At 41.1% G+C, this 27960-nt stretch overlaps 4 protein-coding genes across 6 annotated transcripts; all 4 read right to left on the minus strand.

The window, feature by feature from the left end:
• Positions 1 to 3002: 3002 nt before the first annotated feature.
• LOC120571753 (free fatty acid receptor 3-like) lies at positions 3003 to 5766 on the minus strand. Its single transcript, XM_039820837.1, has 2 exons — positions 5673 to 5766; positions 3003 to 4147 (listed from the first exon to the last, which is right to left on the minus strand). The coding sequence occupies exon 2, from the start codon at positions 4104 to 4106 to the stop codon at positions 3159 to 3161; it is 948 nt and encodes a 315-aa protein (XP_039676771.1). The 5' UTR covers positions 4107 to 4147; positions 5673 to 5766; the 3' UTR covers positions 3003 to 3158.
• A 5094-nt stretch (positions 5767 to 10860) lies between these two features.
• On the minus strand, positions 10861 to 12226 carry LOC120571878 (free fatty acid receptor 3). The gene is given in 1 exon segment (XM_039820986.1): positions 10861 to 12226. A coding segment is annotated over 1 exon segment (1059 nt). The 5' UTR covers positions 12035 to 12226; the 3' UTR covers positions 10861 to 10975.
• A 2126-nt stretch (positions 12227 to 14352) lies between these two features.
• On the minus strand, positions 14353 to 19562 carry tekt2 (tektin 2 (testicular)). Of its 2 annotated transcripts, none has more exons than XM_039819446.1 (10): positions 19476 to 19562; positions 17674 to 17833; positions 17399 to 17524; positions 16949 to 17154; positions 16723 to 16866; positions 16496 to 16610; positions 16126 to 16233; positions 15828 to 15971; positions 15613 to 15692; positions 14353 to 15237 (listed from the first exon to the last, which is right to left on the minus strand). In XM_039819446.1, exons 2-10 carry the CDS (start codon positions 17827 to 17829, stop codon positions 15030 to 15032), a joined length of 1287 nt encoding a protein of 428 aa, XP_039675380.1. In that variant the 5' UTR covers positions 17830 to 17833; positions 19476 to 19562; the 3' UTR covers positions 14353 to 15029. The 2 variants fall into 2 exon arrangements, with proteins under 2 accessions (XP_039675380.1, XP_039675381.1); XM_039819447.1 differs by having other exon boundaries at positions 17674 to 17830; positions 19476 to 19527.
• Positions 19563 to 19760: 198 nt separating this feature from the next.
• usf2 (upstream transcription factor 2, c-fos interacting) lies at positions 19761 to 27830 on the minus strand. 2 transcript variants are annotated; one of them, XM_039820856.1, is made up of 11 exons: positions 27385 to 27830; positions 26631 to 26674; positions 26202 to 26314; positions 25462 to 25581; positions 24890 to 25046; positions 24494 to 24581; positions 24177 to 24221; positions 23616 to 23674; positions 23432 to 23523; positions 22755 to 22883; positions 19761 to 21228 (listed from the first exon to the last, which is right to left on the minus strand). In XM_039820856.1, the coding sequence occupies exons 1-11, from the start codon at positions 27420 to 27422 to the stop codon at positions 21139 to 21141; spliced, it is 975 nt and encodes a 324-aa protein (XP_039676790.1). In that variant the 5' UTR covers positions 27423 to 27830; the 3' UTR covers positions 19761 to 21138. The 2 variants fall into 2 exon arrangements, with proteins under 2 accessions (XP_039676790.1, XP_039676791.1); XM_039820857.1 differs by lacking the exon at positions 24177 to 24221.
• Positions 27831 to 27960: the final 130 nt, after the last annotated feature.

The following is a 27960-nucleotide window of genomic DNA, read 5'->3' on the forward strand; positions in this document are numbered from 1 at the left end:
CTTAACTTGCAGAATGGGCGCAGAGGCCTGAGTCTACGTTGATAAGTATATATTGATACATGACAATACTGTATTTGTTTTGTGTGTGTGTGTGTGTGTGCGCGTGTGTGTGTGTGCGCGTGTGTGTGTGTGGATACCTCTGACATATGCCAAGAAACACAAGATATGCAGAACTGATCAGTGTGGAGCTGACAGGACCAAAAGACCTGTGGGGATCAGTTTAGTTAACGGGCACTCAAGCACAACCTAAAAACTAACCTTTCTAAATAATAAAAATAAATAGGGGAACACTCATGGCTCTGTAGGTAACGAGTATCTCAGTTTAGACGTTATGTAGCATTATTTATTTCTCTTTATTTCTACAGGGACATGATGCCTCCCTTTACTGCCTGTAAACACGTATTTTCCTCCTTTTTTTTTAATGTGTTCTTGAATGGACAGCAATAATGAAGCAATTGTAAAGTTTCTGTGCAATCACTTTGTCTGGCCTCCCCTTAGGGTGTGTATGCATGTCTCTATCAGACCCCCTTTTTACATTTTTACTTTTATCTGTTAATGTGAAATTTAGACGTTTACAGACGTGCGCTAGTTCTTCGGTTGAGTTGTTACTCCACGAGTGCCCGTTTCCCACGTTAAGGGATTCCCCACAACAATACATCTTTAAACCTCTGTGGGTGGCTGCATATCATACTCCAAAAGAAAACAATGTTTTGGGTTTCACAGTATATTAATGTGCTTCTTTTTTTTTTTTTTGCCTGATTATTAAATGGTGTCACTTTTAGAAGTAAAACTGTATGTCAAGACCTTTTTTTTTTTTTTTTTGTCTTAACACTCATCTGATCCTGGTCCTAAGTTGAGCCTTTTTATTTGGTTGTCATATTTAATTTTTTTTGAATAAATACTCTATGTATGAAACGGGTGTTTGTTTTGATATTTTGACAACATCAGCAGGATGTTTCATCATAAAAAGAAAATCACTGTTTATGCGTGCTGTCTGCACTGTGTGCGCAATCCTAAAAATGAATTTAATGACGTTCACATCAGGTATCGCTGCCTCGAGGTGTTTATGCAATTGCACGGCAGGTGGATTCTGGTGAGATCACGCGAGAATCGCAGGATCACACATAAAACAATATGTACCAAACCATCTGCCGTGTCTGGTTAAGTCTTACCAATTCTTCCATACAAATGATACATCCTAATTTCATTCCAGATGTGATTTTGTTAAACTTTATTGTAAGAGTCCATTCATTTCTTACTTTCTTGGAAAGGTACTGATTATTGGTAAAATGGAGACGATGCTCTGCCAAAAGCTCCAAAATGGGAAAAAAAAGTTAGTATTGTTGTAAACTGAATATTGTAACTTCATGTTTGAGTTTCATCCTTGCTTATAATTTACTTCACAGAAAGACAAAGTAACGCTTTTTGCACGCTCAGCTGGCCTAATTGTGTGCTGAATAAATGATAGTTACTGGCAAAGGTCTTATGCGTTAACAATTAATTGGTGTACAGATTTTTAGTACTAAATTGAATGGCCCTTTTACAGAAACCTTCCTCAGAAATAACCGTTACATATCGGTTACTTTTAAGGAAATTAATAGGAAACGATGGGACCAATAAAGAGTTACACAGGACTGTGTATCATATGATTCAACTGGAAGGCAATAAGCCCGAAATAAAACATGGAACTGAATGATGCTGACACGGTGCTGTTAGTTGAATTTGAGCTAAAACAAACACAGCAACAGTGTAAACTGTAATTTCTGCAATAATTGCATCCAACATTCAGTGTTTATCAGTAGACTCTTTACGTGCTGGGGAACATGAGAAAATAAGAATTCATTAAACTGTGAGTGGCTGTGGCTCGGGGGGGGGGAGAGTGGTCGTCTACCAAACGGAAGGTCGGTGGTTTGATCCCAGGTCTGCGTGTTGAAGTGTCTTTGGGCAAGACACTTTACCCCAGAATTGAATGTGAATGAATGGCGTCCTGAAGCCTTGGGTGTCTGAATGGTTACCATCGAGCGCTACGAGTAATCGTTTAAGACTAGAAAAACGCTCTATAAATGCAGTCCATACGTTAAACTTTTTAGAAATTGTAGGTTTACGCACTTTAAACTAATAAATGCACTCAGTGCACTGCTGAACCAGCAGGCCTGGTTGTACTCAGTGCAGTAGACAACACGACACTATAAAGGGATATTATGTTTGTGTACATGCACTCCACGTAGGAGTGCAGCGTTCATTATTACTGACAGGAAATGGCCACAAGGCGGTTATCAGTCACTCCCTGTTTGAAAGACGCACTTCATAACTGTTCTTCACTACAGCGTAGTGTAATCTCTGTTTACACTTCTGCCTGTCTGTGCTCATAACTCCATATTAGCTCGGCAGTGTACCATCTCCACTTCCTGCTTGTGTAGTATAACGTCCCCTGCTTTTATAATTGCTTTATCCCTCGCTCCTGTAAAACACTCATCTTTGTTTAAACAGTGTCCTTGTTGCACTGAGTCACAGAACAGGATATTTAACTAGAACGCTGTATGTATGTGCCCTGAAGGGACAGTTTCCGGCTTCATTTATATCCAAAGCTCACGGCATGAAACTCTCCTGGTTATCCCATCATGTATTTCCATTTAAATCTTTTCTTTTAAAGATAATTTCAGTGATTGTCAGCATAGAAACACAGGCTGTGTTATGTTACAGTCCTATACTTTTGTTATGGACACCAGTTGTAATTCTTTTGACTGTGTTTCTAATAAATCAGTTTTTTTTTTCCTTTCAGTTTTCACATCTGGAATGCCACATTAATGAACATGAAAATGACTCGTATGCTGATACCACTCACTCAGTTTCATCTGTGAATGTTGCAGCTTTACAGAAACAAAATCAGCATATAAATAACAGAAAGTAAACGTGCACATTTGAGTGTTTATTGCATCCCCTTTAAGCTCTGTAAAAAAAAAAAAGGTACCAGCATAAAGCCCACTAACTTGTCTGTCAGCAACAGGGACTGGTTCGTCTAAAATTTGCCCAAAGCCCCTTTCATTGGTTAGAGTGGAATAACAATTCCCAACCATTCATTTTGTCCATATTTTTTTGCATGAAATTAACAAACATACTATCAAAAACACATGTTAATAATCATTTCTCCAGAACTTTCAAGGAAGAGGGGCTTCCTTGTATTTTTCAGTCTTGGAGGGTCTCTGGTTAGGAGGGTGAGGAGCGCCTCCACACCTCAGGATGTGCAGCTTTGCCATGATGTTCCTGAAGCAGTGATTTAACATGCTTCTGACAGCGGCTGAGGAGAAGTAGAAGATAAATGGATCCAGGCAGGCGTTGAAGGTGCTGCAGAGCAACGCCCCGTCCCTCCAACTCTCACTCACCTTAAAAATATACCCCACCACGTGGGAGGCGTTGTAAGGCCCGAAACAGACGGCAAAGACTATCAGCGTGCCAAGCGCCAGACCAATGGCACGCAGCCTCCGGCGCCTGCCGATGTTTGGAAGACGGGACAGGATGTGGATGAAGTTGACGTAGCAGAAGCAACAGATGAAGAAGGGGACGCAGAAGAGAACGCAGAAGAGCTCCAGGCGGACTGGCAGCAGGATCTCGAGCTCGTCCTTTTCGAAATACCGGTAGCAGGTGGTGTTGCTGCCGTTGCTCCTCTGGGCGTCCTGAATGATGTAGACGATGCTGAGGTTCAGAGAGGTCACCACCCAGAACATGATGCAGGCAAACACGGCGTAGCGAGGTCTGCGACACACAGAATACCTGAGGGGGAAGGCCACCCCCAGGTAGCGCTCCACACTCACAGCTGTGAGGAGCAGGGTGCTGTTGTAGATGGTGACGAAGAACATAAAACCAGTGAAGGGACACAGGGCGTAGGGCATCATCCACACCTTGTTGTCGAAGGCCTCCTTCATCTTAAACGGCAGGATAGCCAGGAAGATGAGGTCGGAGATGGTGAGGTTGAGGAGGAGGACGTCTATCGGGACTGCCTTGCGACGCACCTTGCGGCACAAGGTGCAGAATGCCAGGATGTTGGCGGGGACCCCCGTCACGAAGGTGAAGATGTAGACGGAAAGCATCAGCCAACTGTACACCATGGCGACTGCTCACACCAGGGATTCTCAGACTCTCTCAGACACTGGACGCAAAAAAACCACGAATCAGGATTCATAAAAGCAAAGCATTCAAGCCTGCTTTTGCTGAATAATTAACATTTTAGAGACGCATTCCCTCTTTTGAATATCTGATTGAGAATAATGATATAGCCTAGTCAAGGGAATTTCAAGGGAACGTTTGGTCTGGTATTGTCTCTTTGGATGGTGACGTCGGTCAACCCAACACTTTGGTCAAGACTGAAATATCTCAACAACTGATGAATGCATTGCCATTCTTTTTTCTTTATCAGACATTCATGCTTCCATGAGGATGAATCCAATTGAATTTGCTTATAAGATGAGTTATCCTGTGGTGCCACAACAAGGTAAATTTGTTTTTTGGAGTAAGATGTCTCAACAACTATCAGACGGATTGCTATTTCATTTTGTACAGACAGCCAAGGTTGTAATCAGGTAAAATTTGTATTTTTGTATTATTGTCCTTTACTTTGGTTTTTAACCAAATAACTGCAAAACAAATGACATTCCCATCAGCCTTTGCTGTACTTAATGCTAATAATGAAATGTTAGGATCGTAACACAATTAAGATAGTAAACCTGGCAAACATTATACCCGTTAAACATGTTAGCATTGTCATTATGAGCATGTTAGCATGCTTACCACCTCTAGAATAATTTTCTGAATGAAACCCTGTGTGTACAGCATACAAGCCTCACAATTACATTTATCTGAAGATTGTCAAAAGAGATTATTCAGGAAAAGCTATCTGACCTATCAGGTCAGATTCAAGGCCTCCTTAAAGGCAATGAGTCTTCTTTTCTTTTGTAGAAAACAAAATTAAATAGTAAAGACAAAAAGTGTTCCTAAAATTACTAGCCTACTAATTTACTACATTGCAACTATTGCAAGTAAAGATGTAGAACTTCTGCTTCAAATATCAAATTGAAATAATCATCTTCTTAAAAACGCCGCATACTCTTTCAAATTAAATTCAGGGATTTAAATTGATAGATGCAAATTGATAACATTGACAGTACAGAAATCACAAATCAGCCTTCAGTTGGTTATGGGGTCAAAGGATACATTATTCTATTTATATTTTGTCTTTCTTATTGCCAACAAATCCCATGAAAAGACCAAAACAACAGTGTCTTAGTCTGTCAATACTTTCCAACTTCTCTACCCTGTCTGTGGCTCTCTGACTGCTTCACACTGAAGAAGAAATGGTGACAAATACTTTATATGCATTTCTTTAAAAAAGGCTACATTTCCCTAAACAACTGGGCACTGTAGCATTAAGCATATGCTACTCAAATAGGAGTAAATTGTAAATATGTTGGGGACTATTTTTGTGGGATTGACTAAAATAAACTACAGTGCCCATTCATGGTAATGAAGGATCACATCACCTATTATAATGTTTGCTTTAAATGCTTTAAATTACAATAATGGAAGATTTGAATTCCTTACTTATATCTTAAAAACTGGGAAATAAATATAGATGTACAGCCTACATAAGTTACTTATAAGAAGTGTGACGAACTTACCTCTGTAAAGCTTGAAAAACCAGGCTCTCCATCACTGTGACTCTGACAGCATGCTTTGCCTCCTGGAAGCAGACTGTTTGATCACATCACAAGGCTGCTCTTAAACTGAATATATCTGCTGTCTCGCCTTCAGTAGGGGGAAATTGAATAAGCTCCTGGACACAATCTTTGCTCTCCAAACATCATCTCTCAGCAACCGCTTAAACGCTTGGTGTGATGTGGGTGGAAATGTGTCGTCATAACTTTTTTTTTTGTGTGAAAGGCTTTAACGGGGACAAAGAGAAGGGCAGATGTTGCATGAGGGAGAGTGTATACTGGCCACCAGAGGGCAGAGAACTCAGATTTACATGTTCACCCTACTGGTTCCCATTAAAAAAATTGCAATTTTTTTTTTTCGAAATTCTTGATACAAAGGACAAGCTATACACTTTCCTTTGATCATTTTATTTACAGATCAGTTTGAAATTAAGTCCTAGAGCTTTCTCATCTCTTATGAGATTTTATCTTTTTATAAACCCAACAAAAGCACATTATTTAGCAAAAAAAACATTTTATCAATAGGGGTTTTACATTGAAAGTGAAATAAACGAACTACAATTAGCTGTCAATGTGCTTTAAATACTATTTAGTGTTTACAAATCAAACCAAACCCTGTAAAAAATATCCTTAAATGAGTCAAATGTAGGCCTATCCCTCGTTTTGGCACTTTAAGAGCCAAACAACTTATTTTACATTATACACCAAAGTAGTTTCAGATTAAAGTGATGGTTCGGAGTAATTTACCCTAGGGTCCTTTGCACCATGACCTCGAGCCAAACACCCCCCCAGAAGCTTTTTTCACCTGGGTCTAACACTGGGAGAGTTAGCGTAGAGTAGCGTTATCAGCTGAATAGCTTAGCGCGGGGCTAATGGACCCACGTTTGTATCTCTTAAATGACCCCACTAATAATGCCCGAAATGATACCAAAGGTCTATACTAGTATATATAGGTTATGCTCTCATAAAACGATGGATTGGAAAGTTTGTAAGTACAGCAGAAGGTTATGTAAATAACACTTGCCTGCTGGCTTCTGCTCTCTGTTGCTGTTGCTGCTGCTACCTGCAGTTAGACGAGTGCTTAGGGCCGTATAAATTACTACACCGAAAAGAGATACAACAAAAATATGTATTAATTTAATGATTAAATAAGGTAATGTCTCCAACCTTACCTCAATTATTACTTGTCTCCTGCTAGTTATATTACAGCACTTACTTTAAAAAATAAGTTAAATTAAAAAATATTTTTGTTGCATCTCTTTTTGGTGTTGTAATTTGTAGACGTCCCTAAGCACTCGTCTTACAGCAGCAACAACAACAGCAGAGAGCAGAAGCAAGTGTTATTTACATAACCTTCTGGTGTACTTACAAACTTTTCAATCCATCGTTTTATGAGAGCATAACCTATATATACTAGTGTAGACCTTTGGTATCATTTCGGGCATTATTAGTGGGGTCATTTAAGAGATACAAACGTGGGTCCATTAGCCCCGCGCTAAGCTATTCAGCGGCTAACGCTACTCTACGCTAACTCGCCCAATGTTAGACCCAGGTGAAAAAAGCTTCTGGGGGGGTGTTTAGCTCGAGGTCATGGTGCAAAGGACCCTAGGGTGAATTACTCCGAACCATCACTTTAACGTCAAATCATCACCAGCAGCTACGTCGGTAATTCAGTCAGACAACTCACGTTTGAAATGTTTATTATAACAGCAGAACGTTGTGTTTGGCGGCCAGACTCCGACCTCATCACTCCCTGCAGTATGGGTTTACATGAGATATTGGGGAGTGGATGCTGTGGTGGGGCTGACAGCGGGAAGTGATACAGGTGCAAGGTAGCAGCAGCAGCATTGACAAGGTAGAGATGAGGAAATTGTGCAGCGTAAATGGACCTTTTTCACAGCAGACATTTTGACTGATATTCATTTTTTTTTTTTTTTTTAAAAAAAAGATTTTTTTATTTTTTTTTTTTTGTAAGTGTCCCAAGTGTCAGCTAGTATTTCAGTGAGTCAGCATGCACAATACCAGGACCTCTCCTAAGTGGAATGCAGCCTTCACTTCAGAACTCGAACCTCCTATGGCGCCATTTTGACGCTACAAAGAGATCACCTCCCGTTAGCATTCCATTAACTAGCATACATTTTGGCGCCACTTTGACAGCGAAAAACTTTACATCTGAAGCGTTTAAAGACTCCATTTGTCCGTTATTTATTTCTAAAGAAACACGACAATGTATAAAAGGCTCCATTACCTTGTACCTCACGTTATGGCTCCGTAGCAGACGCTTTTATAAAAATAGGCTTGTATAACGATTGTGTCATAACCAAATGACTTACTGTCGCACAGTAGAGGAATTACCGTATAGTACAGGAGAAGCTCGCAGGCAGTTTGGACTTACTTTAGCTGTTTAGGTTTAATTACTAATGTTAACTAGCATGTTAGTGATCAATAATTAGCCTGTGCCCATGTTATCTCCATCTCTGTAAGATTGGGAATGATTGAGATTTCTCTTGGCACATCTACCAGAAGACTTCCAACTTTCAGACACGTTGCTCACGTCACATTTACGTTGTCTCTGTCAGTTGGAGGCTGCGCAGTAAAGCAAGTGATCACCAGAAAAGTGCTTCTAATAGCCTTCACTGGTCTCCATCCAGAGCAACGGGCTCTGTTGGTCCATTTTATATATGTCAATGGATTGACGGGGCGTGTTTGGTAAATGACACGGGGAGTGAGGCATTTCACGTGTGTGTACGCAGTGTAGCTCGAGTTGGCTGCCTGAACTAGCTCGCAGGTGTTGCCCCATTTATTCCAGTAAAATAAGTCTGACTTACCTGTTATCTGTTACTACCAGTGACATGTTCTCCAGTTCTGCCAGAGGGAACAGATGGGTTCAGTCTGTGGCCTTGGGGGTCACCACTCAGTGTGGTCACTCCACTGTGGTCCGTCAGTTTGTATCACAACAGCTCCCACCAGCCCCCTTTTTAAACCGTCTGCACAGCAACATTCTCAACAACAAACCTGTATTTAGTTCTACTGGATGGTGTCAAATGATCCCTGGCTGACCTGAGGTTTAACATTAAAGATGCATTAAGACCAGACATGTTTATCAAGTGGTTTGTGTGCAAGACACAGTATTTTATATATTTTCATTTGCAAGTCTGTATATAAAGTAGGACGGTATACACACCTAGATTCAGTTCGTCTTTGTTAACAGATTCTGCTTCATTAAAAGCAGCGGAGCAAGTTGTTCTCTTTCTGTGATTTCATTGATGATTTTTAAATGTTGTGCAAAACCTTTGTAACTTCATATTTATTTTGCTTATAAAACTTGATTTGATATTTACGGAAGAGGATTAGGGCCACTGTTGAAAAATGTATTTGAGTTCTGACTTTATTCTCAGAATTCTGACTTTAAACTCAGAATTCTGACTTTAAACTCAGAATTCTGACTTTATTCTCAGAATTCTGACTTTATTCTCAGAATTCTGACTTTATTCTCAGAATTCTGAGTTTAAAGTCAGAATTCTGAGTTTAAAGTCAGAATTCTGAGAATAAAGTCAGAATTCTGAACTCAAATACATTTTTCACCAGTGGCCCTAATCCTCTTTCGTAGATATTGCATGTCCATTATATGATAACAGAAACTAATAATCAGAAACTGATTTAAACATAGACGATAGTTTGCCGAGAAGTTTTTTATCAAAACAAGACACTCGTTCCATTAATCAGTATTTAACTTAATTTACTAAAACTTTCCACACTGTTCTGGTGTTCCAAAACTGACTCTTTTATTTTGGTGTCATTGCCTTCATCCTCCAGCTGATTGTAGTGTGTGTTGCAGCAAACGGGACGTTAGTAATATTCCTTTACAGTATTTTCACATTTTTGTCTTCATTCTTTAAAGACAACAGACAACTTACACAATACATTTGTAAATGTCATACTTTATTTTGAAGGACATGTTTAAACATTTTACAAGTGGACAGACAGAAAAGCTAATTAACATGTTCAAAAACCATTTCTTAAATTTCATATTTAGAAAAATGGATAACTAATTTCAAACATCAAATTGGTGATGAACCTTTATGCCTTTATGTTTTGACTCGTCACAGCCATAGACCTTTTTCACGGCAGACACGTTGACATGTCATAGTAGGAAAAGCACAGGTGTATTCAAAACCATTACCGATGGCTGCATTCCACTTAGGAGAGACCCTGGTATTGTGCATGCTGACTCACTGAAATAGCTTACTGGGACACTTGATGGATCTGAGCCACCGCTAAGGTTATCACTTTCAGCTGTGCTTTTCCTACTATGACAAGTCAAAATGTCTGCTGTGAAAACGGTCCATTGACTGTAATATTAACAGTCTATGGTCACAGCAGGAAAAGTACAGGGGTAACTAATAACATTAACGATCTGCTTCACATACAGTGCAGCTGTAATTAGTGACACTGATTGCACCTGTGTTTGAGGGATTCAAATATCTGCTGTGGGGAAGGTCTGCTTGCAGGACAGCTTGTCTTTTTCAAGAAACATTTAAAAAGCCTTTCCAAAAGAGAACATGCTTATTTTGAAAAGAGTCCCCAGTTACAGCTTGGAGCAGTAACTGACAGACACCAGATGGAGCCATTTGTCACCAAACTAATCGTCTGAGGTAAAGCGCAGCACTGTTTTCCGCTGACTACGATTTTTTGAATCACGGAATTAAATATATATATTTTTTAATTTAAATTTTTCTTTTTTTTTTTTAAACGTGCACTTTCCAGAAACATGGATTTCCAGGTCTGCTAATGGTTCATTTTTAATGACGGGTTGGCAACACGTTCAGCTATTCCCATTGTGTGAAACAGGAAAAAACGCATAATGAGTCACTTTTTTATCATCAGCAAAAACACTGACATGACGTGGGATACAGCAATACTCCAAATAAAACTTTTGTCATCTTTTTCTTTAGAAACATTTCATTTAAAGAAAAAAACAAAATTGTAACCTGATGACAGTGTGATGTACACAGACAGACAGACCCAGAAACATTATCTGGATCATGTGCTGGTCCATATGTTGGGAGGTGATAAAACTGGATCTGATCCAGATACCAGTGGTGATGGTAGATTTTTTGGAGCTGTTGGAAGGCACAAAGGATGACTGGCTTCTATCAGACTTTCCATGAATGTTTTTTATTTTTTTTTTTTTTATCCCATTTCTCCTTTTGGATTTGTCAGGATTATTTTCACCCAAATCTCTGACATCTCCACCCACTGTGACCTCACTCCTGACTCTCTTTCGTCACCTCGGCCCCCGCCTGGCTCCTTCCGGATATTGTACGTGGTGCCCTGACAGTTGCAACACCGTTAATGCTGTTACACTGATGCCGACACCCCTCAGTATGGCTGAGTTGGCTTTGCTGTCCACAGATTCTTCCCATGATCCCCCTCGACACTGCTGGCGACAGCATCATCATGACCACAGGCTCCAGGAAAACATTACAGGAGCTCGTCAGCATGGCGAATGTCCTCCAATCAACACTTTTCTTCAACACAAACCCCACAATGTGCGAGGCGTTGTAGGGCGCATAGCACACCACAAACACAGCCAGAGTGGAGAGAGCGACGGTCAGGACTCTTTTCTTCCCCACAGGACGCAAATTTGAACGCCACACCAGGGTGACGCAACGCAGGGTGCAGAAGGACGTCACAATAAGAGGCAGAAGGAACAAGGTGATGGCCATTTCCAGGCGTAGAGGAAGCAGAACCGCCAGCTGGGAGGTGTTGAATTGGTCATAGCAGGCTAAGGTGTCCCCCTTAATAAAGACAAAGTTACCCCCTCCTTCAGCCACCAGGGCAAAGCTGAGGTGAAGGAGCACCACGGCCCACAAGGCAGCGCTGATGAAGCAAGAGATTCGAGCCCGTCGGTATATCTTGTAGATAATTGGGTATGCGATGCTTAGGTAGCGCCCCACTGTCACGGCAGTGATGAACAGGCAGCTGCCGTACAGCGAGGAGAAGAGGAAAAAGCTGTAGATGGGACAGATGGATGCTGGCAGCCTCCAGTCCTGAAGCAACGTCTCCAGAGCCTTGACGGGCAGCCAGGCCACGAGCGCCAGGTTGGCCAGGCACAGGTTGAGGGCATAGACCACGTTGGGTGTGGTGCCACGCTTTCGGGCCTTGCGCACATACACAAACAGGACCAGCAGGTTGGCGGGGAGGCCCAGCAGGAAGGTGAAGGTGTAGACCGAGAGGGCGATGTAATCCATGGTAGCCAACTGCATGTCTTCAGTTTAGGACATGGACACTGCTGAGAGGATGTACTGCCTCCAATTCACCATGACAAGGATAAATCTTCAAACAAGCGGACAGGAAAGTCTTGACTAAAACAAGCAAACAAACGGATTATTAGACGAATAGTTAGGTGCACGGTTGTCCTTGTGTCCTCTCTATTAACCACATCTTTTAAAAGACAGATTCTCCATTCGCGGCAGAAATGTTCGTTTCCAAGCTGGTAAGGGAGCTGCTGTAGTGCCAGGTTTCTCAAACTCTGCTCTGAGAAGTAGTAAACACACCGAGATAGGTGACCGTGAGGGGGGGAAAAAAAAAAGAAAAGAAAAAAAAAGGAGGCGGTGGCCACAAAGGTGCTGATGTATGTGGGCAAGAAGGGGGCGAGGTGCACACGACATGATGACAGAGATGCAGATAAGGAGATGCATCCACTCATGCAGAAGCAGGGGGCATTTAGCAGGCACCAGGTTGCCTTAATTGCCCTCTTGGTGGAGGGCAACAGACAGGTAGCATCTGGGCCCTTAAGTGAAATGATTCAGAATAATTCAGCGTGTCAGGAAGCTCATGGCCATCCCCTTTTAAAGCCAAGGTTGTCTAAATGAACTGGAGGGCCGGGCAGTAAAGTCATAAAGGTGCTGAAGTTGATAGTCTATGCGAGGACAGGATGGGTTGGGCTTTGGGAAACGGGGACTTTTTTTTTGTGGCATGACGACGCTTCTCACAGTTTTATGGTAGCAATTGAGTTCTTTAGTGTGCATATGTATGTGTGAGAGTGAGTGTAAGAGGAGTAATGGAGCTGAAAGTCACTGTGGCTTGTTGCAGAGGCATTTTTTCTTCTTCTTCTTTAGAGCAGGATGACAGATACCAAGAAGCGTTTTTCCAAGAAAAGACCTGCAGCAGTTCAAAACATGAATGCTATCTGTTTGATTAGTCTATTGATCCACAACACACACACACACACACACACACACACACACACACACACACACACACACACACACACACACACACACACACACACACACACACACTGTGTGTGTGTTCTCTTCTGATATCTTGCAATGTAATTACTACATATTTACCTTCATTCATTAGCTGAAGTGATTAGCATTCACCTCTCACATTTATTCTCAGTTTTGTTTTTCAGGAAGTTGCAGTGGGTATTTCCAACATGAGGGCCATTTAATTTGTCACAGCTAAGTTGTAAATCACAGAAGCTAGGGCTTTGAAGGACATTGGTATGACTGTCTCAATGATTAATTGTGCTCATATTGCAAAAAGACATAGATCCCACAGTGTGCTCTAATGTTCTTATCTCGCCTAATTCTTAATATAGTAGTAAGCTAGAACCAAACACCTAAACCTGCAATAACTAATAAAATAATGTTTTTGGCCACTCAGTGGCAGTGGAAACAAGTTGTTTCCACAACATTGACATATAATCTTTTGAGTTGTTAGTTGTCATGGCTAACGTGTTTAGCCATCAGTTGCTTTACACATCCAGCAGTAACGGAGAAACATTTTCATTAATTTGGAGTCGTGTTTCTGGCCACCTGATGAATGGAAGTCCAATATTCACTCTCGTTTAGCTCTGTTGTTGGTCTCCACCAACTCCTAAAAGGAAATATCTGGCTCGTTATCTGCTAAATGCTCCACTATGTTCACCAGCTAGTCTCTAACTGTGCCTGTATGCTGTTTGGTGCTGAGCAGGTAGTGTACAGTCGGTTTTTAGAGCTATTTCGTTGAAAACCGCTGCCTGCTGCAGCAGAAGACACTGTGAGAGCGGTGAGAATGAACCAAAACAGTAAAGTTGCGAGCCGGACAGCTACACAATGAGCTGACTCTCACCATAAAGCCCCATACAGCTGAGAGGGGAGCTGCGGATTCAGGTGATGATCTGTAGGTTCTTGCCAACCTCTTTCACATTGTCCCATTGTCATTTGATAAATTGCTATATTACAAATATTGATTATAGCTGCTTTAACTCTTTAACTAGTCCAAAATGACAAGACCTAAATGTACTATTTTGATAGTGGCTTATAGTTTCAGATTAGTTAGGTTTCAAATTACAAACAACTTTTACATCCAACTATGTAATATGGTACTAATTATAGGGTAAATTGTCAGTGTTTAATTAGTACACTTTTAATTGATTCTAGTCGATTGCTGGAATAACTGAGAATCTTTTTTGAACAACAGATCAAGTCAGCATGCAAACATTAGTCTACAGGCAAGCATACAACTGTATTATCCTTTGATTTACTGCAGTAGATCTCACTCGCCACAGACCAAACATTTCCTAAAAACAGACCTTTATCTCTCGTCTAAATCCCCGTAAAAATGCAGTAACTGACACAAACACATCAGTTTGAAGACATAACAGCTTAGGTAGGGTTTTTATTGTTTATTGTCTGAGGGACCATGTTTAGTGCCCATTTTCCATATTTTTTTTTTTATCTAAACCGCTCATACTATATGGGTCATTATCACGGTCTTCATGCTCCAAACAGCATCAGTTGATCAAACAATATGAAAAGGCAAAACAAAGCCATTAGATGTAATGGTCAATAAAAGTAATGACCTTACCAGTCATGAACATGAATTATTGTACGAAATAACTAAAAGACAACCTCAAATGCATAAATACATTCATTTGCCAGAAATATCTTAATTACTTTTTGAGTTTTATTAAGACGGGAGGAAACAAGCATATAATCCACAGTTTTTTGGTAAAACTTAAATAGACCCAGATAAAGTACATATACTTGATCATTTAACACAACTCAAAGCAAACTAACCACATAAAGGTCTAGACAGGTCGGGAGAGGATTACAGTTCTTGTTGAAATAAATTCAGGAAAGAGTTTTGTTCTTGAGCAGTAATGGGAATTGATTTAAGACTAAGAGAATTTAATTTATCTCAAGTGTGGACGAATCATTGGCTCCAGGGCTAAAAGCATGAAGTTAAAGCTAAAAATGACGAATCAGCTTAATGTATTTGTTGAGTTATGCCCTCCCTTCCCTTCAAAAATTAGATACCATCATATTACTGAGCCAGCAGCTGCAGGTTTCTCCTGCCACTGGAGTTTGTTAGTGGAACCAGCAGCACCGGGGTTTTCTCGCTGCATGATGGTGCGGACTGGAGGCGGGTGCGGGTGTTCATGCTTCGTTGTTCCAGAGACAGGGCTTCCTGTTTTCTGGAAAGATCCTGCAGCATGCGGGAGTGATGCAGCTTCATCTTCTGCAGAGAGTGCCTGAGGCAGCATGGGATGGGAGAGACAAACACGGGTGAAAACCCTCCGACTAGGACACAAGTATTATTTATTATTTTCAATTGCTGTAGGCCTGTACATTTTATTTTGTATTATTTCTGATATTAACTTCTCTGGCTTCTAATTGTCTGTTTAATTTGCTGGGTTTAAAACACAGTACATACTATAGAGTAAATTCCTAAAATGACTGAATGTTATGGTTATAATATTTTGTGTTTTGATGTTGAATGTGTTTGACTTCCCTGTATGTGCAACCTTGCTTGGAAAAAAAAGTTTTTGCTGATGAACCGGTAAATAAAAATGTGAATAGCCTAAAAGCTCCAATTGGTGATCATAGAAAAGAAAACGCTGACTCACTGAGCTTCAGAAAGCTTCTGTTTCAGAGCTGTGATTGTGGCCTCCAGCTGTTGGACTTCATTAACCAGGCCGTGCTGCACCTTCAAACAAACGGGAAGGAAAATATTAAAGGAACATTAACCCTAACAACCTTACCTGACCTAAACACTACTGTTACTTTCACTGCTACTCCTAATATTTTATAGTTGATCAACTACACTGTGCTTTATTTCAACCTCATCTCTGCAGAGGTCCATGCCAGGTCTGTTGGTTCTGTTTTCCAGTCGAGTGTGAGCCAGTTTCAGGGAGGCTGTCTTTGCCTGCAGATCTGCATCCAACCCGTGGATGTCACTCTCCATTTCTGCCATTTCATCTTCAGTCTACAGGCAGATGTAGAGACAGTCAGAAACACTTCACTATAAACAATAATCTCTTACCTACAAGGAACATGGCTGGATTCAAACTGCTGCAGCCCCTGCATGCTTAATCTCAAATCCCCAGTCCTGCTATTATAAAACTATTACAATAACTCACATTTCTTATTTGCCACTCCAGCTCATCACAAGCCTGCTTTTCCTGGTGATTGCGCTTACGAAGGGCAAAGTCTGTGGCACGGCGCTGAATGTCCAACTCATTCTGCAGCTAAAACAACAGGACAGAGAACGAATTAATTGCAAATGTGCCACATTTGACACAATAGAAGAAATTAAGGCAGAAACGGTGCACGGTATCCCCAGATAGTTAAGGGAACACCCATAAGGGAAACCTGAATTAATTGTTTAACATTACCTGGCTCTCTGTGTGTGTTTCATTTAGTCCTGAGCTGAATGATGTTGCAAACACTTATTTTGCCAGGTTGTATTTGCACTTCAAATATTGTCAGTTGTAATTACATTAGACACACCTGGGCTCTGGTGAGACTCATGTCCTCCCTCATTTGCTGTGACACCTGCATGGCCTCCTGGGCACGAGCCACGTTATACTGGCTGAACTGGACCCACTCCTCGGGGGTGGAGGAACTACAGCAATGACAATGACATTTCAGCATTTTAGCTAATGGGGCTTGAGTGAACCAGGAAAGTTGGAAAAAGAAAGCATCATCGCATCATGCACCCTCATCGCAAAGATTACCCCGATGGTATGCGAGTTGGGTTGGTCTTCAGGGAGATCTGAGGTGACTTTATAGTAAGTGACAGGCAGGACATATCAATGTCCAGGGCGTCCATCTTGTTCTGGAGGTCAGCGGTCAGCTGGTGGCGAGCCTCCTGCAAAACACTGGGAACAAAAACAGAAACTGGTCAGAGAAAAAAACAAAGGTCACTCTGCACTTTTTGCATTGCACCATAGCGTCTCTTACCACAGTTGCTCAAAGGCCTTGTCTATGTGCTGCTGCTGAACTTGCTGCACTCTTTCAATAAGCTCCACTTCTTTTTTCAGCTGTTCATCTACGGGGTCAGTGGCAAGCTCATACCCTCGCCGCCCGTCCCTAAGCGTCAAGGATTCACTGCCAACCTCCAGGGGAACAGCAGTCGCAGCCAGGGCATGCTCGGTTTGCTCTTTAGACTGTCCCAACACACATCATGGCTGAGTATGAATATGATTTGTTATTTATTAAAGGAACAGTTTCACCTTCCCCACTTTCTCTTTACATTTTTAAATTGAATGATTCCAAGAGTATTAATACTTCCTAAAGGGAAACACAAAAATATATATGGGTCCAACAGTTTAAAAAGGCTGTCATCTTTGCACTATTATGATTATAAAATGAGACAAACTCTGTTGTTTCAGAAGTTTTTGGACAAATCACCAAGGTCAGAGCCTCCATCTCTTCGTCAACTCTCTGTGCACAGGTTTCTAACGCCTCTTTCCACCAGGCAACATCCCACACCCGGTCCTTCAACCTGCGAGAGGTATCGCTTTCATCCCAGGTTGTCTACAGAGAAAAGGTGCAAGAAAATGACTGAGGGGAGGTTAATACAATTTGGATATATAAAGTAATGTGTGGACAATGCATGGAGTTATGGAATACACCTTATCTAGAGTGACACTGACTGTTTAGTTTTCTCACCAACATGAACCCACCTTACAGTTGGTCTCGTTGCGTAGTGACCTCCCTTCCTGCCGGATCCCATTAGAAACCTGTCGCTCATGTTGTGCTGTGGCAGACAGCTGGTGGTTGTTGCTGATCCACTCCGACACAATGTGGCGCAGGCCAGGCTTTGCAGGAAGTGCAGACATCCTACTGTTGCAGTAACATGCAAACAACCAGATCACTGTATTTGTCGGGTACAGTCGAATGTGCAGGATTTGGGAAGCATATTGATACCCAGTTGAGTTTCACAATAAACACAGACCGACATGGTACAAGTCCAACAGAGCTACTACATGCAGCACAAAGGGACAGTGAGAGATGATGCAGCAGAATTTGCATTAGTAGTCAATATACATTTAACACACATCTCTTTTCAAATAGCATTACAACTGGGTTTCCTAAATCATAGTGTGGATCAACGGAAGTATTACAAATAATATGTTTACGGCATTCACTATGTAACTGGGACGTTTTGAGACCGATTGGTGGACTCTTTCTACGCAGCGATATGCTGGTAAGAGCAACTTAAGTTTAACCATGTATTCAGCTAATTAATAACTCACGTTACTGTACTGTGTGACCAGTTAACTTCATTTAATATTTAATGTGGTGTTTTTTCTTTTGCACGGTGCAAAAACAAGTTCCTTCAAGACTATTTTGCAGAGCCAACGTTGCTGCATCCAGAGCTTAGCGCTGCCCAAGACTATTTTGATTGGTTGTAAAGAAATGTAAACAACCCTGAGCAGGGTTTTTTTTTTCTCCTATGCCAGAATGTATGTGTGGTGTAGCCAGACCTTACTCCAAAGCACTGTGGAGATAGGACTGGCAATGCAAGACTACCTAAATCATAAAGCTACTTTCAAAGAGGAAAGAGAAGTAGCCTATAGCCTTTGACAGGAAAAGTCTGATCACATTATCATATCCTTAGCACAGTCAGAATGACCCAGAAAACAACCAAAGTGGATGTAGGAAGGTGATGTACAAAGTGCAGTTAGGGAAATTAAGTTGCATTTAGTTAAGCACTATTCTTTAATTATTTCCATTTTGTGAGATTTTATAGCCTACAACTAATTATGTAGTGCACTATTTGCTATACAGTAGTTAATCAGTTTTGCAATTTGGCGATTAAGTTTTTACATGTATTGTATTGACACCCAAAAGTGTATTGTTATATAATATTTAATGCATTATTACCATTTTGGCCTTCAGTATAACTTAGAATATTAAATAACTCTGTGTGTGTGTGTGTGTGTGTGTGTGTGTGTGTGTGTGTGTGTGTGTGTGTGTGTATATATATATATATATATATATATATATATATATATATATATATGTATGTGTGTGTGTGTGTGTGTATGTATGTATATATATGTGTGTGTGTGTGTGTGTGTGTGTGTGTGTGTGTATATATAAGTGACTGAGAGGGGTGTTGTGTTGTTACCATATCATATATGCACAGTTCATGTATATATAACGAAGTTATATAAGTTTGAATGCAGCGTTTGCTAGTTGGACACTAGTAACAACTTGTGTGGGAATGACATGAAGGGAATCTCTTTGAAGCAATAGTGACGAGCAAATGACTTAAACCATCAAATAACACTGTTCCCATAAAACGGCTCATTTGATCTCCATTGTATTTTCACCGTGCCGAAGTGACAAAACCATAAAGTGTACGGTTACTCCCAAAACATGAAGCTTCTCATAGCTGTTTACAAAGCTGAATCTCAAACAACGTGACGACGAGTTTAAAATTTAATTTCAAAGTTTCTTCACATTGAATTTTACTCACCCGAATTCTAGAATGTTCAGATAGTCGGTTCGAGCTGCTTCTTCTGGCCCAGGTTTCCTATGGCAACAAGTCGAGCCGTATCCAGGCAACGAGCCGACACAACGTTCGAATGAATGAAATACTTACGTTCATAACGTCCATCTATGACGCCATCAGCCAACAAGGAACGTAAAGAAGGTGACGTTACCCCCAATCTCTTATTATTCCAGTTAGATTGAGTGTCACGGTATGCTACGTTTTCATACAACCACACAACATGTAGGCAACATGTGCGATACACAACACTCGGGTATAAACACTTTTGTTTTATTGTAGTATCAGAATTAGTCATGCCAGTGGTTATATTTCCATGCTGTGGTGACTTTCAGTGTAGACAAAGCTGGTTAGTTACTATCATCATCGCTCGCTTCCAAACTACTCAGCACATTCCTGACCATGATTGTTTTAAGGTCTTCCGTCAGCAGCAAAGGTTCCCAAAGTTTCAAACAATTAGGGAAGATTGCAGAAAAAGCCAACTCAGGTTTCCACTAAAATGCAGCAGGACTATTGGACCAAACAGAGGCTGGTCTCTTAACCACCTCTCATGACTGAACCTCTATTTCAGTGCATTACACCAGTGATTTATTAGCAGATACAAACCAACCATAGTTTAATGCCCGTTAAAAATGATCCCCCTATTCTCATGTATCTGTACATTGCACCTAATGGGAACACAAGAGAGATCTAAACTCTATATGTAAAGACTTCATGGAGTCTGGGAACCACTTTGCCAGTGCACTATCCCCATTACCTGAGCTATGTTAACACCTAGACTCTCCCAACAGGCTTTTATTAAGGCCTTGCACCAAAAAAATAAAACCTCCATGCCTGTGCTATCAAGCTGCTGTTACTTTGACTTTCAGAGAAGTAGGAGTTGTTTTGTTTTTTTACCGACATTGGATTATGTTTATAAAATGTGTGAGCTCTGCCTGGTGCTTGGAGTGTCAGTGTAAAGAGGCAGGCATTAAAAAAAGTTACCTCAAATTGTACACAGATAAACTATATACACATTATCCACAGACAGTAAAACTATCCTTAGTAACAGTGATGAGCATGATCAAAATATCTGATTTGCCCATTATGCGTTTGTTGCTGGGGAAAGTAAATTCTAGAATCAGCTTTTCTTTCTGCGTACACATTCCTTAAACACTAATAAATTAAAAAGTAAATGGGAGCTATCATTCATGTCACATTTAGTAGTTTCAAACACCGCAAAAGTCAACAACAACTAAAAAAAAGGAAGAAGTAGGAGGAGAAGTTTGCGGTACAATAAAAAAGGTGAAATCATTAAAAGTAAATTTTCTGTGGCAGGTTCATAATTTAAAGTAAAAAGAAAGTTTGGTGCAAGCTTGGTGGTGCGGTGCTGAGGTCGTATTCCTTGAAGCATAGGTGAGAGGTTCAGTTAGCTACACAGCTAACGGATTTTAGAGTGTTCAGCCTTGAACAGCTGGAGGTGGAGGAGGCCCTTGCAGTCCTTCAGTGTTTTTCTCGAGCCCGGTGTGCGTTTGTGTGGTCCAGTTTCGGATGGAAATTGTCAATCATTGTCATTCCTTTCATGGTATTGTTCAGGTGGGTGGGAGGATGCGACATTGTGTTTGTGAGGTTTCATGTGTCCAGTCCACAATCACTGTGATGTTGCATCTCCACTGACTTCTACGCCGTGCTGCTGTAGCTGTGCTCGAAGCAGCGCGTTATCATTCTTCAGTTCCTCAATCTAGAAACAGAAAAGGAAGATAATTAGACACAATGACAAATAAATAGAAAACAAGGTAGAAGGCTTTGAAGGTACAACACTAGTTAAAACGTCAGGGTGCGTATGTGTGACTGTGACACAGTGGACACAAGTGGTAATTACATGATACTGGCACATTGTATTTTTCTATATTAACCAAGATTCTTTATACTGTGTTCATGTCATTTGAGATAGACCGTAGCAATGGGAAAGATTCATGTTTATTACCCCAACTGTAATTATAACTTGGATGTTGTCGCTACAAGCTGAAAACTGGTAACTCCTACATGAGTTAGTTGCTATAAAGACCTACCTTTTTAATCTGGATTTTAATTGAGCTTTATTTATCGATTTATGTATTTTAGCCTGTTTGGTGTATGTTGGTATACCAAGTTGGGAGTTTTTATGCATTTGTTATCCTGCCTCTGGTGTTGCCTCGCTGTAATACGATGAGATTTATGATATCATTTCCTCAGCCCCTGGTTTTATTTTTAGTAAATACTGGTATTATTGAGCGTTTTATTAGTTACAAATAGGGTTGGGTATCGTTTGGTTTTTTTCCGATACCGGTGCTAAAACGATACTTTTAAAAAACGGTGCAGGTGCCTGAACCGAAATAAATAAATAAATAAATATATAAAAAAAAGGAGCACAAGTTAGCAACATTAAAGAACGACTTGTTTATTGTTCAAATGACTGATTAATAATTTAATAACAATAACTTATAACAATGACTTATTTCACCAGTAAATTGCTGGTAAACGACAAAAACAAGCGCCAGATGGGAAAATGGTATTTTACAATAACTAGAAATGCACCACAAGGCTGGCGAGTTTCAAGTAAACGCACCGTCTGTTGTTTTCCGACAACGGCAGCTGCAGTCAAGACGGTTAGGTCTCGGTGTTGGAATCTCTACAGGGAAATACGGTCACACTTTACACCGCTTAACATTAGCGGTCAGCATTTTAACCACTGTGTTTAATCCAGCTACTAGCTAACGGTAACGTAGAGTCACGTGCAGCGATGCTTCTGAAAAAAATAAAAAGTCAGGCAACGAAATTTTCGTCCTTATTCGGTCTTGTTACTACTGTTTATGTCGGAACAGTTACCATTATTGGCACCGCGTTTCGGTACCCAACCCTAGTTACAAAGCCACTTAATTTTTTGGGGTGGGTTCTGTAAAGCACTTGAAAAGTGCTTTACAAATAAAAAAAAATTGATTATGCAGCCGGACTGACAGCAAGTAGAAGAGCATAAAAAAAAAACAGGCTTTGAATGAGGTACGGCATATTTTACTCACGTTTTACTTTTGTGATAAAATAATTTAAATATTTTTGTGTGACGTAGACTAACACGTAGCTCAAAAGTACGACAAAAAAAAAAAAGGGCAACCTTGTGTTCACAGGCCCTGCATCTTATACATTTTGCTTCTATCGCACAAAATAAAAGTTTAGACATGTACATTCAATTTAGGCTGCCTGAAAGCAAGGTTGATATTGGAAGTTAACCTGTTGTCTTAGCAGCTCGTTGTCCATCTCCACTCGCTCCACCTCTTTGTAACTGTCCTGCAGTCGCTGGTTACTCTGACGCAGCTCTCGGATGTAGTCACAAGCTTTGGACAGGATGCCTCCTTTACTCTGAGAAAAACAGCCCACTGAGATGTTAAAAGACCAAATGGGTTCAATATGACTCATCACTTGCTCTATTACTAATCTAACTAATCTTCCTTTTTACTGTTCAGTATTTCCCTCCCATTGTCACTCACATAAATCTTGACTCAACTTTACTCCAGTGACCAAACCATTTCAAAAGACCTTAAGCCAAACTCTTGGTTCCATGTGGAGCCATATCAGATTAATAAACTGAATGAGCAGCACATACCTAATACAAATACTACTTAAAGCTATAGTGCGTAGTTTCTGTCGCCCCCATGAGGAATTCTAAGAAATGACAACACTGTCGGTGCATCCACATGACGCAAGCCTTCTGTGAACGCGCACCATCCCCACCCCTCCGGCCAAATGTGGACATTTCAGCAGTTTGACCTAAAAACACCTGATCTTTAGAGCCAGATGTCTAATCTAATATAAAAGACAGGTAGCTAAATGTCACTATTTTACTTTTGAAAATATACAGGCTTTTAGTAAACATTGTTTTGGAGGGCTGATTTCTGTACCGCACTCACCGCTCCAGTTCTGCTGTCTATGCTACAGTCAGGGATGATTTTTGAAAGTGTTACAATCCAGTTGTTAATCTTGTCTCTTCTTCTTCTTTCCACTGCAAAGAAAGAAAATGAACTTTTTTTGACTTCAACAATCATCTCTGCCAAAGACAAAAATAAGACACGCATAACACCAGTGACCACAAACCTTCATTGTGCTGTGCTCTTCGCCGCTCATCTCGGGGCGCCCGTGGACCGTCCACCTTCCTGTAAAGACAGCAAAACAAACAACAATTACATGATAAATAAATTGTCCAATTTTCAATATTAACCAAATATGTAACACCTGAACTACAATCCAGCTAACAAAATGTTTTTATTTAATGTCAAATGAATCCAAACAAATTCTTTGGCTATCGTTATAATTTTTGGCTGGCTGACGAGGAGGACCCAAACGCACCATTAATTGGTCTTAATTAGCCTTGGGGGAAAAAGGCGCAGGCACAGCTGAACCTTCACATCCTCCGAGGGTCAAAGCTTTGTGGGATTCAGCCACTGAATCAGGATGTATAATTTGCTATTAGCCTTATTTGTGCTAATGGGACTCAGGCCCAGGATACTGCTAGCCTAAAGCTGCCGGTTAGCTAAACCTGTCAACATATTATTCACAATACAAGGATGCTAATAATTGATTAGTGAGCCACCAAACGTCTGTCTCTACAACACATGATGGGGGCAGGGTGGGGGCGTATGTGAAAGTTCATCTCACCAGTCTGAACTGCCATGCTGCAACATCTCGCTTTCACCAAGGTCTCTGGGGATGGCAGGTAAGTAGGACAGAGTGTGGTTTTCAGATGTTGGACGTTTTAATTGATGGATATTGATTTTTTTTTTTTTTTTTTTTATATCTTCATTTGTACACACAATGACAAAACTAATCATTCCAGAAAGGGAAGGAAGAAGTAAAGAACATCCGATCCACCGTGAAGTTACAGGAAAAAGGGGATAAGAAGTCGGCCAAACACGTGGGGAGAGTTATGGTGATTTGGTAACTTCAGGGATGCAATAGTGTCTTGTTATACTCACGCAGTGTAGGTGTGTGTGCGCGGTGCGATGGTACGAGGAGCTGCCGTCTGTAGCACCTCAGGGGGGCTCATCATCACGTAAAACTGGCCTGGATTTGAAGAGACAAATGACGCAAAATAAAGTTCTCCTCAAGTGATGATTGAATTATACATTTTTGGATTTATTTATTTTTTTTTTTACAATCAGGAATGTGATCAGAGTCAAAGGACGGCAGGAAAATGAAAATAACGTAAGCCTAATGATGCAACATGAGTTTTGTAAATCATCATCATCATCAGAATCCCATCCTTAATATCTCTTAAAATGTTATCAATTCATCTAACAAAATCTGTTGACGCATATGTATTTCGTTCTGGCCTGTCCCACATTTTCTAAGACAAGGTGCCGTTTTCTCACCTCCTGCCTGTGCTATCGTTGGGTCAGCGGTGGCCTGCACGGACACGGCTGTTCCATCGCTGACGGTGGCGGCAGGAAAATAAGCGAAACGTGTCTCTCCTCCCACGGTCTCCCCGCCAGGACTGCCCCCGTTACTGAAAGGGTTCTGGATAACAGCCTGGCAAAAAGGTGGAGTCGGTAAAACAGTAAACAACTAATATATAATATATGATAAGGCTGTGCATGTCTTTGCAAGTGGTCACATCCCCCCCACCCCAGTAATTATTATGCTAAGGGTAGCGTAGGCAAAAAAAAAATAAGTTCATGCTTACTATTTTATAGTTCTAGCTCTAGGCAGAAAGGTGGAATAAGAACCAAAGCTGTGGTTCCTGTTATAAAAAGGGACTCACCAAAAAGTTCTCTACTGTATGTGTTGATGTTACTACATGTTATAACACATTTTTGCAAAGTTTAACACTGAACTTTTCTTTGTTGCTTTGTCATTTTAGTAATGGATGTGCACACCATATGAAAAAAAAAAAAAAAATATCACATCTTTACACTTGCTTCAGTCTCACGGTACATTTACTCACCTGTGCCACAGCCTGAGAAGCTCCTGCAAACGCTGCAGCGGAGACGACGCTGACAGCTCCAGTCCCATCAGCTGTTGCTTCTAATTGATCGTCTGTCACCTGAACCACACGGTACGTCACCTGGGGACACAGCAGAGTAAAAGTTTACAAAAAAAATAAAATAAGAAGTGATCACACTGGGAGTTCTTTGGAAGTTCTGTAGGTTTTACTCCACAACCTCAAAATGAAACCAGAACTTGTTAATAAAAAGCAGCCGACTTCACCTGAAGCACAGTTTTTGACATTCTTTGGCCCCTCATATATATATAAAAAAAGGACATGTTAACGAATGTAACCTTTAGATCAAAAAGTGGTTGTTTCGTTTTGCTCAGCTTCTAAGCATGAGTAACTGGTTTTCAGGTGTTACCATCTGTCTCGTCGGTTTTCTGTTGAACCTTTGGGGTTTGTGGTTATTTCTAGAATTCAAATGAGTCGCTACGAAATTGCCTGGTGTGAACATTGTCAACCTCCGTGTCCTTCTAACATATTTACCAAGGGACTTGCAATCAACCCTAACAGCACGCTGAACTTCAACCCTTAAAAGTAACCGTTAGCGTAACCCCTCTGCCGAACAGCAATTGTCCAATCGTGGCGAAGCATCTGTAACTTGGCATGGCAGGCATGTGGAGCTTTGGGTTTCTCTCAACCTGTTGGAGCGGCGCGAATGCTGCTTGTGCAGAAGAGAGGCTTTCCACGCTCACCTGTCCTCCACTGTTCTCTGTGCGGAACTGGTACTGCACATTGTCAGCGAACGCAGCCTGCGGGACGCCAGTGATGGTCACTGCAGTCTGCTCCTCCGCCCCCACCGTCTCTCCTGCAACACACAGGTCAACATGTTTCAAATCTGTGACTGTGCACCAAGGCAGACCTATAAACAAAAACAGATGCGAGTGGATGCATTTCTGCAGAGTATGACTGCACTGCAGACATGTACACGTTTTGCTCAAAGTAGGATTTTTACAAGAATATTGGTTCAAGATCAAGTCTTAGACTCTTATGTGTCTCAAAGAATCCCAAACCTTTATAATAATAAAAACATGTGATGCCCATTTAGAAATGTGCATCACATGTTTTATTTTCAGAAAATAAGCAGATGATTCGTTTAGGATTAGAAGAAACAAGGCCCCCACCTTCCTGTAACTGCACCACCTCTTCCGTTTCCTGTTTGTCGTGACTACAACCAAAAAGAGAAAAACAGTGAGTCAGTTATCCTAAATGTACATGTGGACCAAGCTGTCATAACCAGTTGTGGATGGAGCGCGCCCCCAGGTGGCCACACGGGGAGATGACGGTGAAGACATAAATAAAGTGATACAGAACTGGCGTGCAGGCGTGACACGAATCATGTTTTCTGCAACTTCCAGAAGGAAAATTACAATTATTTGATAGTTAAAACTGAAGTCTAAGTGCTTTGATTAACTGCACAAGACAAGGCACGCTTTTCAAATAGCTATACTACTCTTAACACCGCCCTCCTGCTGTTCAATTAAAGCATTTTAATTCTTCAAGAGTTGCGTAAAGGGAGGGCAACGTTAACAGCGCCGTGCAATTATGTTAAAATATGTTACCCTGGAAATGAGACACAAGTTGCTGCAGTGCATTTGTCTTTCTTGTCTAATAAATAAAAACATGCATTGTGGTGTTACAGATTTGCAAAAATGACGCACGGTTTTCTGCTGAAAACGACTTTATGAATGCAGAAACGAATCATCCTTGCAAGCTGCACACTGATACAACCAACACGAAACAATGCACCCCATATTAAAAGTATCTGGGCCATACAGGTTATTAACATTAACAGAGCACTGCGGTGTCAGGAGAGAAAAAGCTTTTAGGCCGTGGAGGGAGCCATGGCTGAGCAGGAAGCGGGCAGCAGCCTCTCACCTCGCCGAGCTGTCCAGACTCTGCTCCAGCATATCCATGAAGCTTCTGCGGGTGTAAAAACGTTGCTATTCAACGACACTGATTTACGGAGATGGAAGCGCTGATCACGGGGACAAACACACGGGTCATGTGAGAAAGACAGTCCAGGACACGTGAGGCACCGACCGGGCAAGGAGCTAAAATGGAGGCCGCTGCCGAGCAGGAGGGAGTCGTCTGCGTCTGTGCGGAAAACAAAAAAAAACACTCCGGGATGTTTATGCAGCTTCACGGAGGCGGGGGTGCTCCGGTCGTGTGGTTAAGATCGTTAAAGTATTTTAGATTATCTGATGGATGCGAGTCTGGAAGATTATTTCCTTTTAAAGCGTTCGTTGGAAATGTTTTTTGTCCTTGGGTTTCCGTTTCGTTGCTCCGCGGCGCACAGCTGCTGTTTATCCGCGCAAAGCTGCGGCGACATGCGGCCAATAAGATACGGAGTGGACTTATTTGTTCGTTTAAATATGTGTTAAAAACATAAGTGTTATTTTTTTCCACTACAAGTGTTGGCCTGGCTTTGTAAGAATATAGTAACCCAGCATT

The sequence above is a fragment of the Perca fluviatilis genome, chromosome 13 (assembly GCF_010015445.1).
Source record: "Perca fluviatilis chromosome 13, GENO_Pfluv_1.0, whole genome shotgun sequence".
NCBI classification, from domain to species: Eukaryota; Metazoa; Chordata; class Actinopteri; order Perciformes; family Percidae; genus Perca; species Perca fluviatilis.

Coding starts and splice junctions, on each gene's coding strand:
- usf2 (XM_039820856.1), bottom strand. CDS start 27,422: ATGGATATGCTGGAGCAGAGTCTGGACAGCTCGGCGAG. Junction 26,675..27,384: donor AGTCTGGACAGCTCGGCGAG/GTGAGAGGCTGC, acceptor TTTTGGTTGTAG/TCACGACAAACAGGAAACGG. Junction 26,315..26,630: donor GGTGGTGCAGTTACAGGAAG/GTGGGGGCCTTG, acceptor TGTGTGTTGCAG/GAGAGACGGTGGGGGCGGAG.
- tekt2 (XM_039819446.1), bottom strand. CDS start 17,829: ATGTCTGCACTTCCTGCAAAGCCTGGCCTGCGCCACATTGTGTCGGAG. Junction 16,867..16,948: donor AAGGCCTTTGAGCAACTGTG/GTAAGAGACGCT, acceptor TTTTGTTCCCAG/TGTTTTGCAGGAGGCTCGCC. Junction 15,972..16,125: donor TGGAGTGGCAAATAAGAAAT/GTGAGTTATTGT, acceptor ATCTGCCTGTAG/ACTGAAGATGAAATGGCAGA.
- LOC120571753 (XM_039820837.1), bottom strand. CDS start 4,106: ATGGTGTACAGTTGGCTGATGCTTTCCGTCTACATCTTCACCTTCGTG.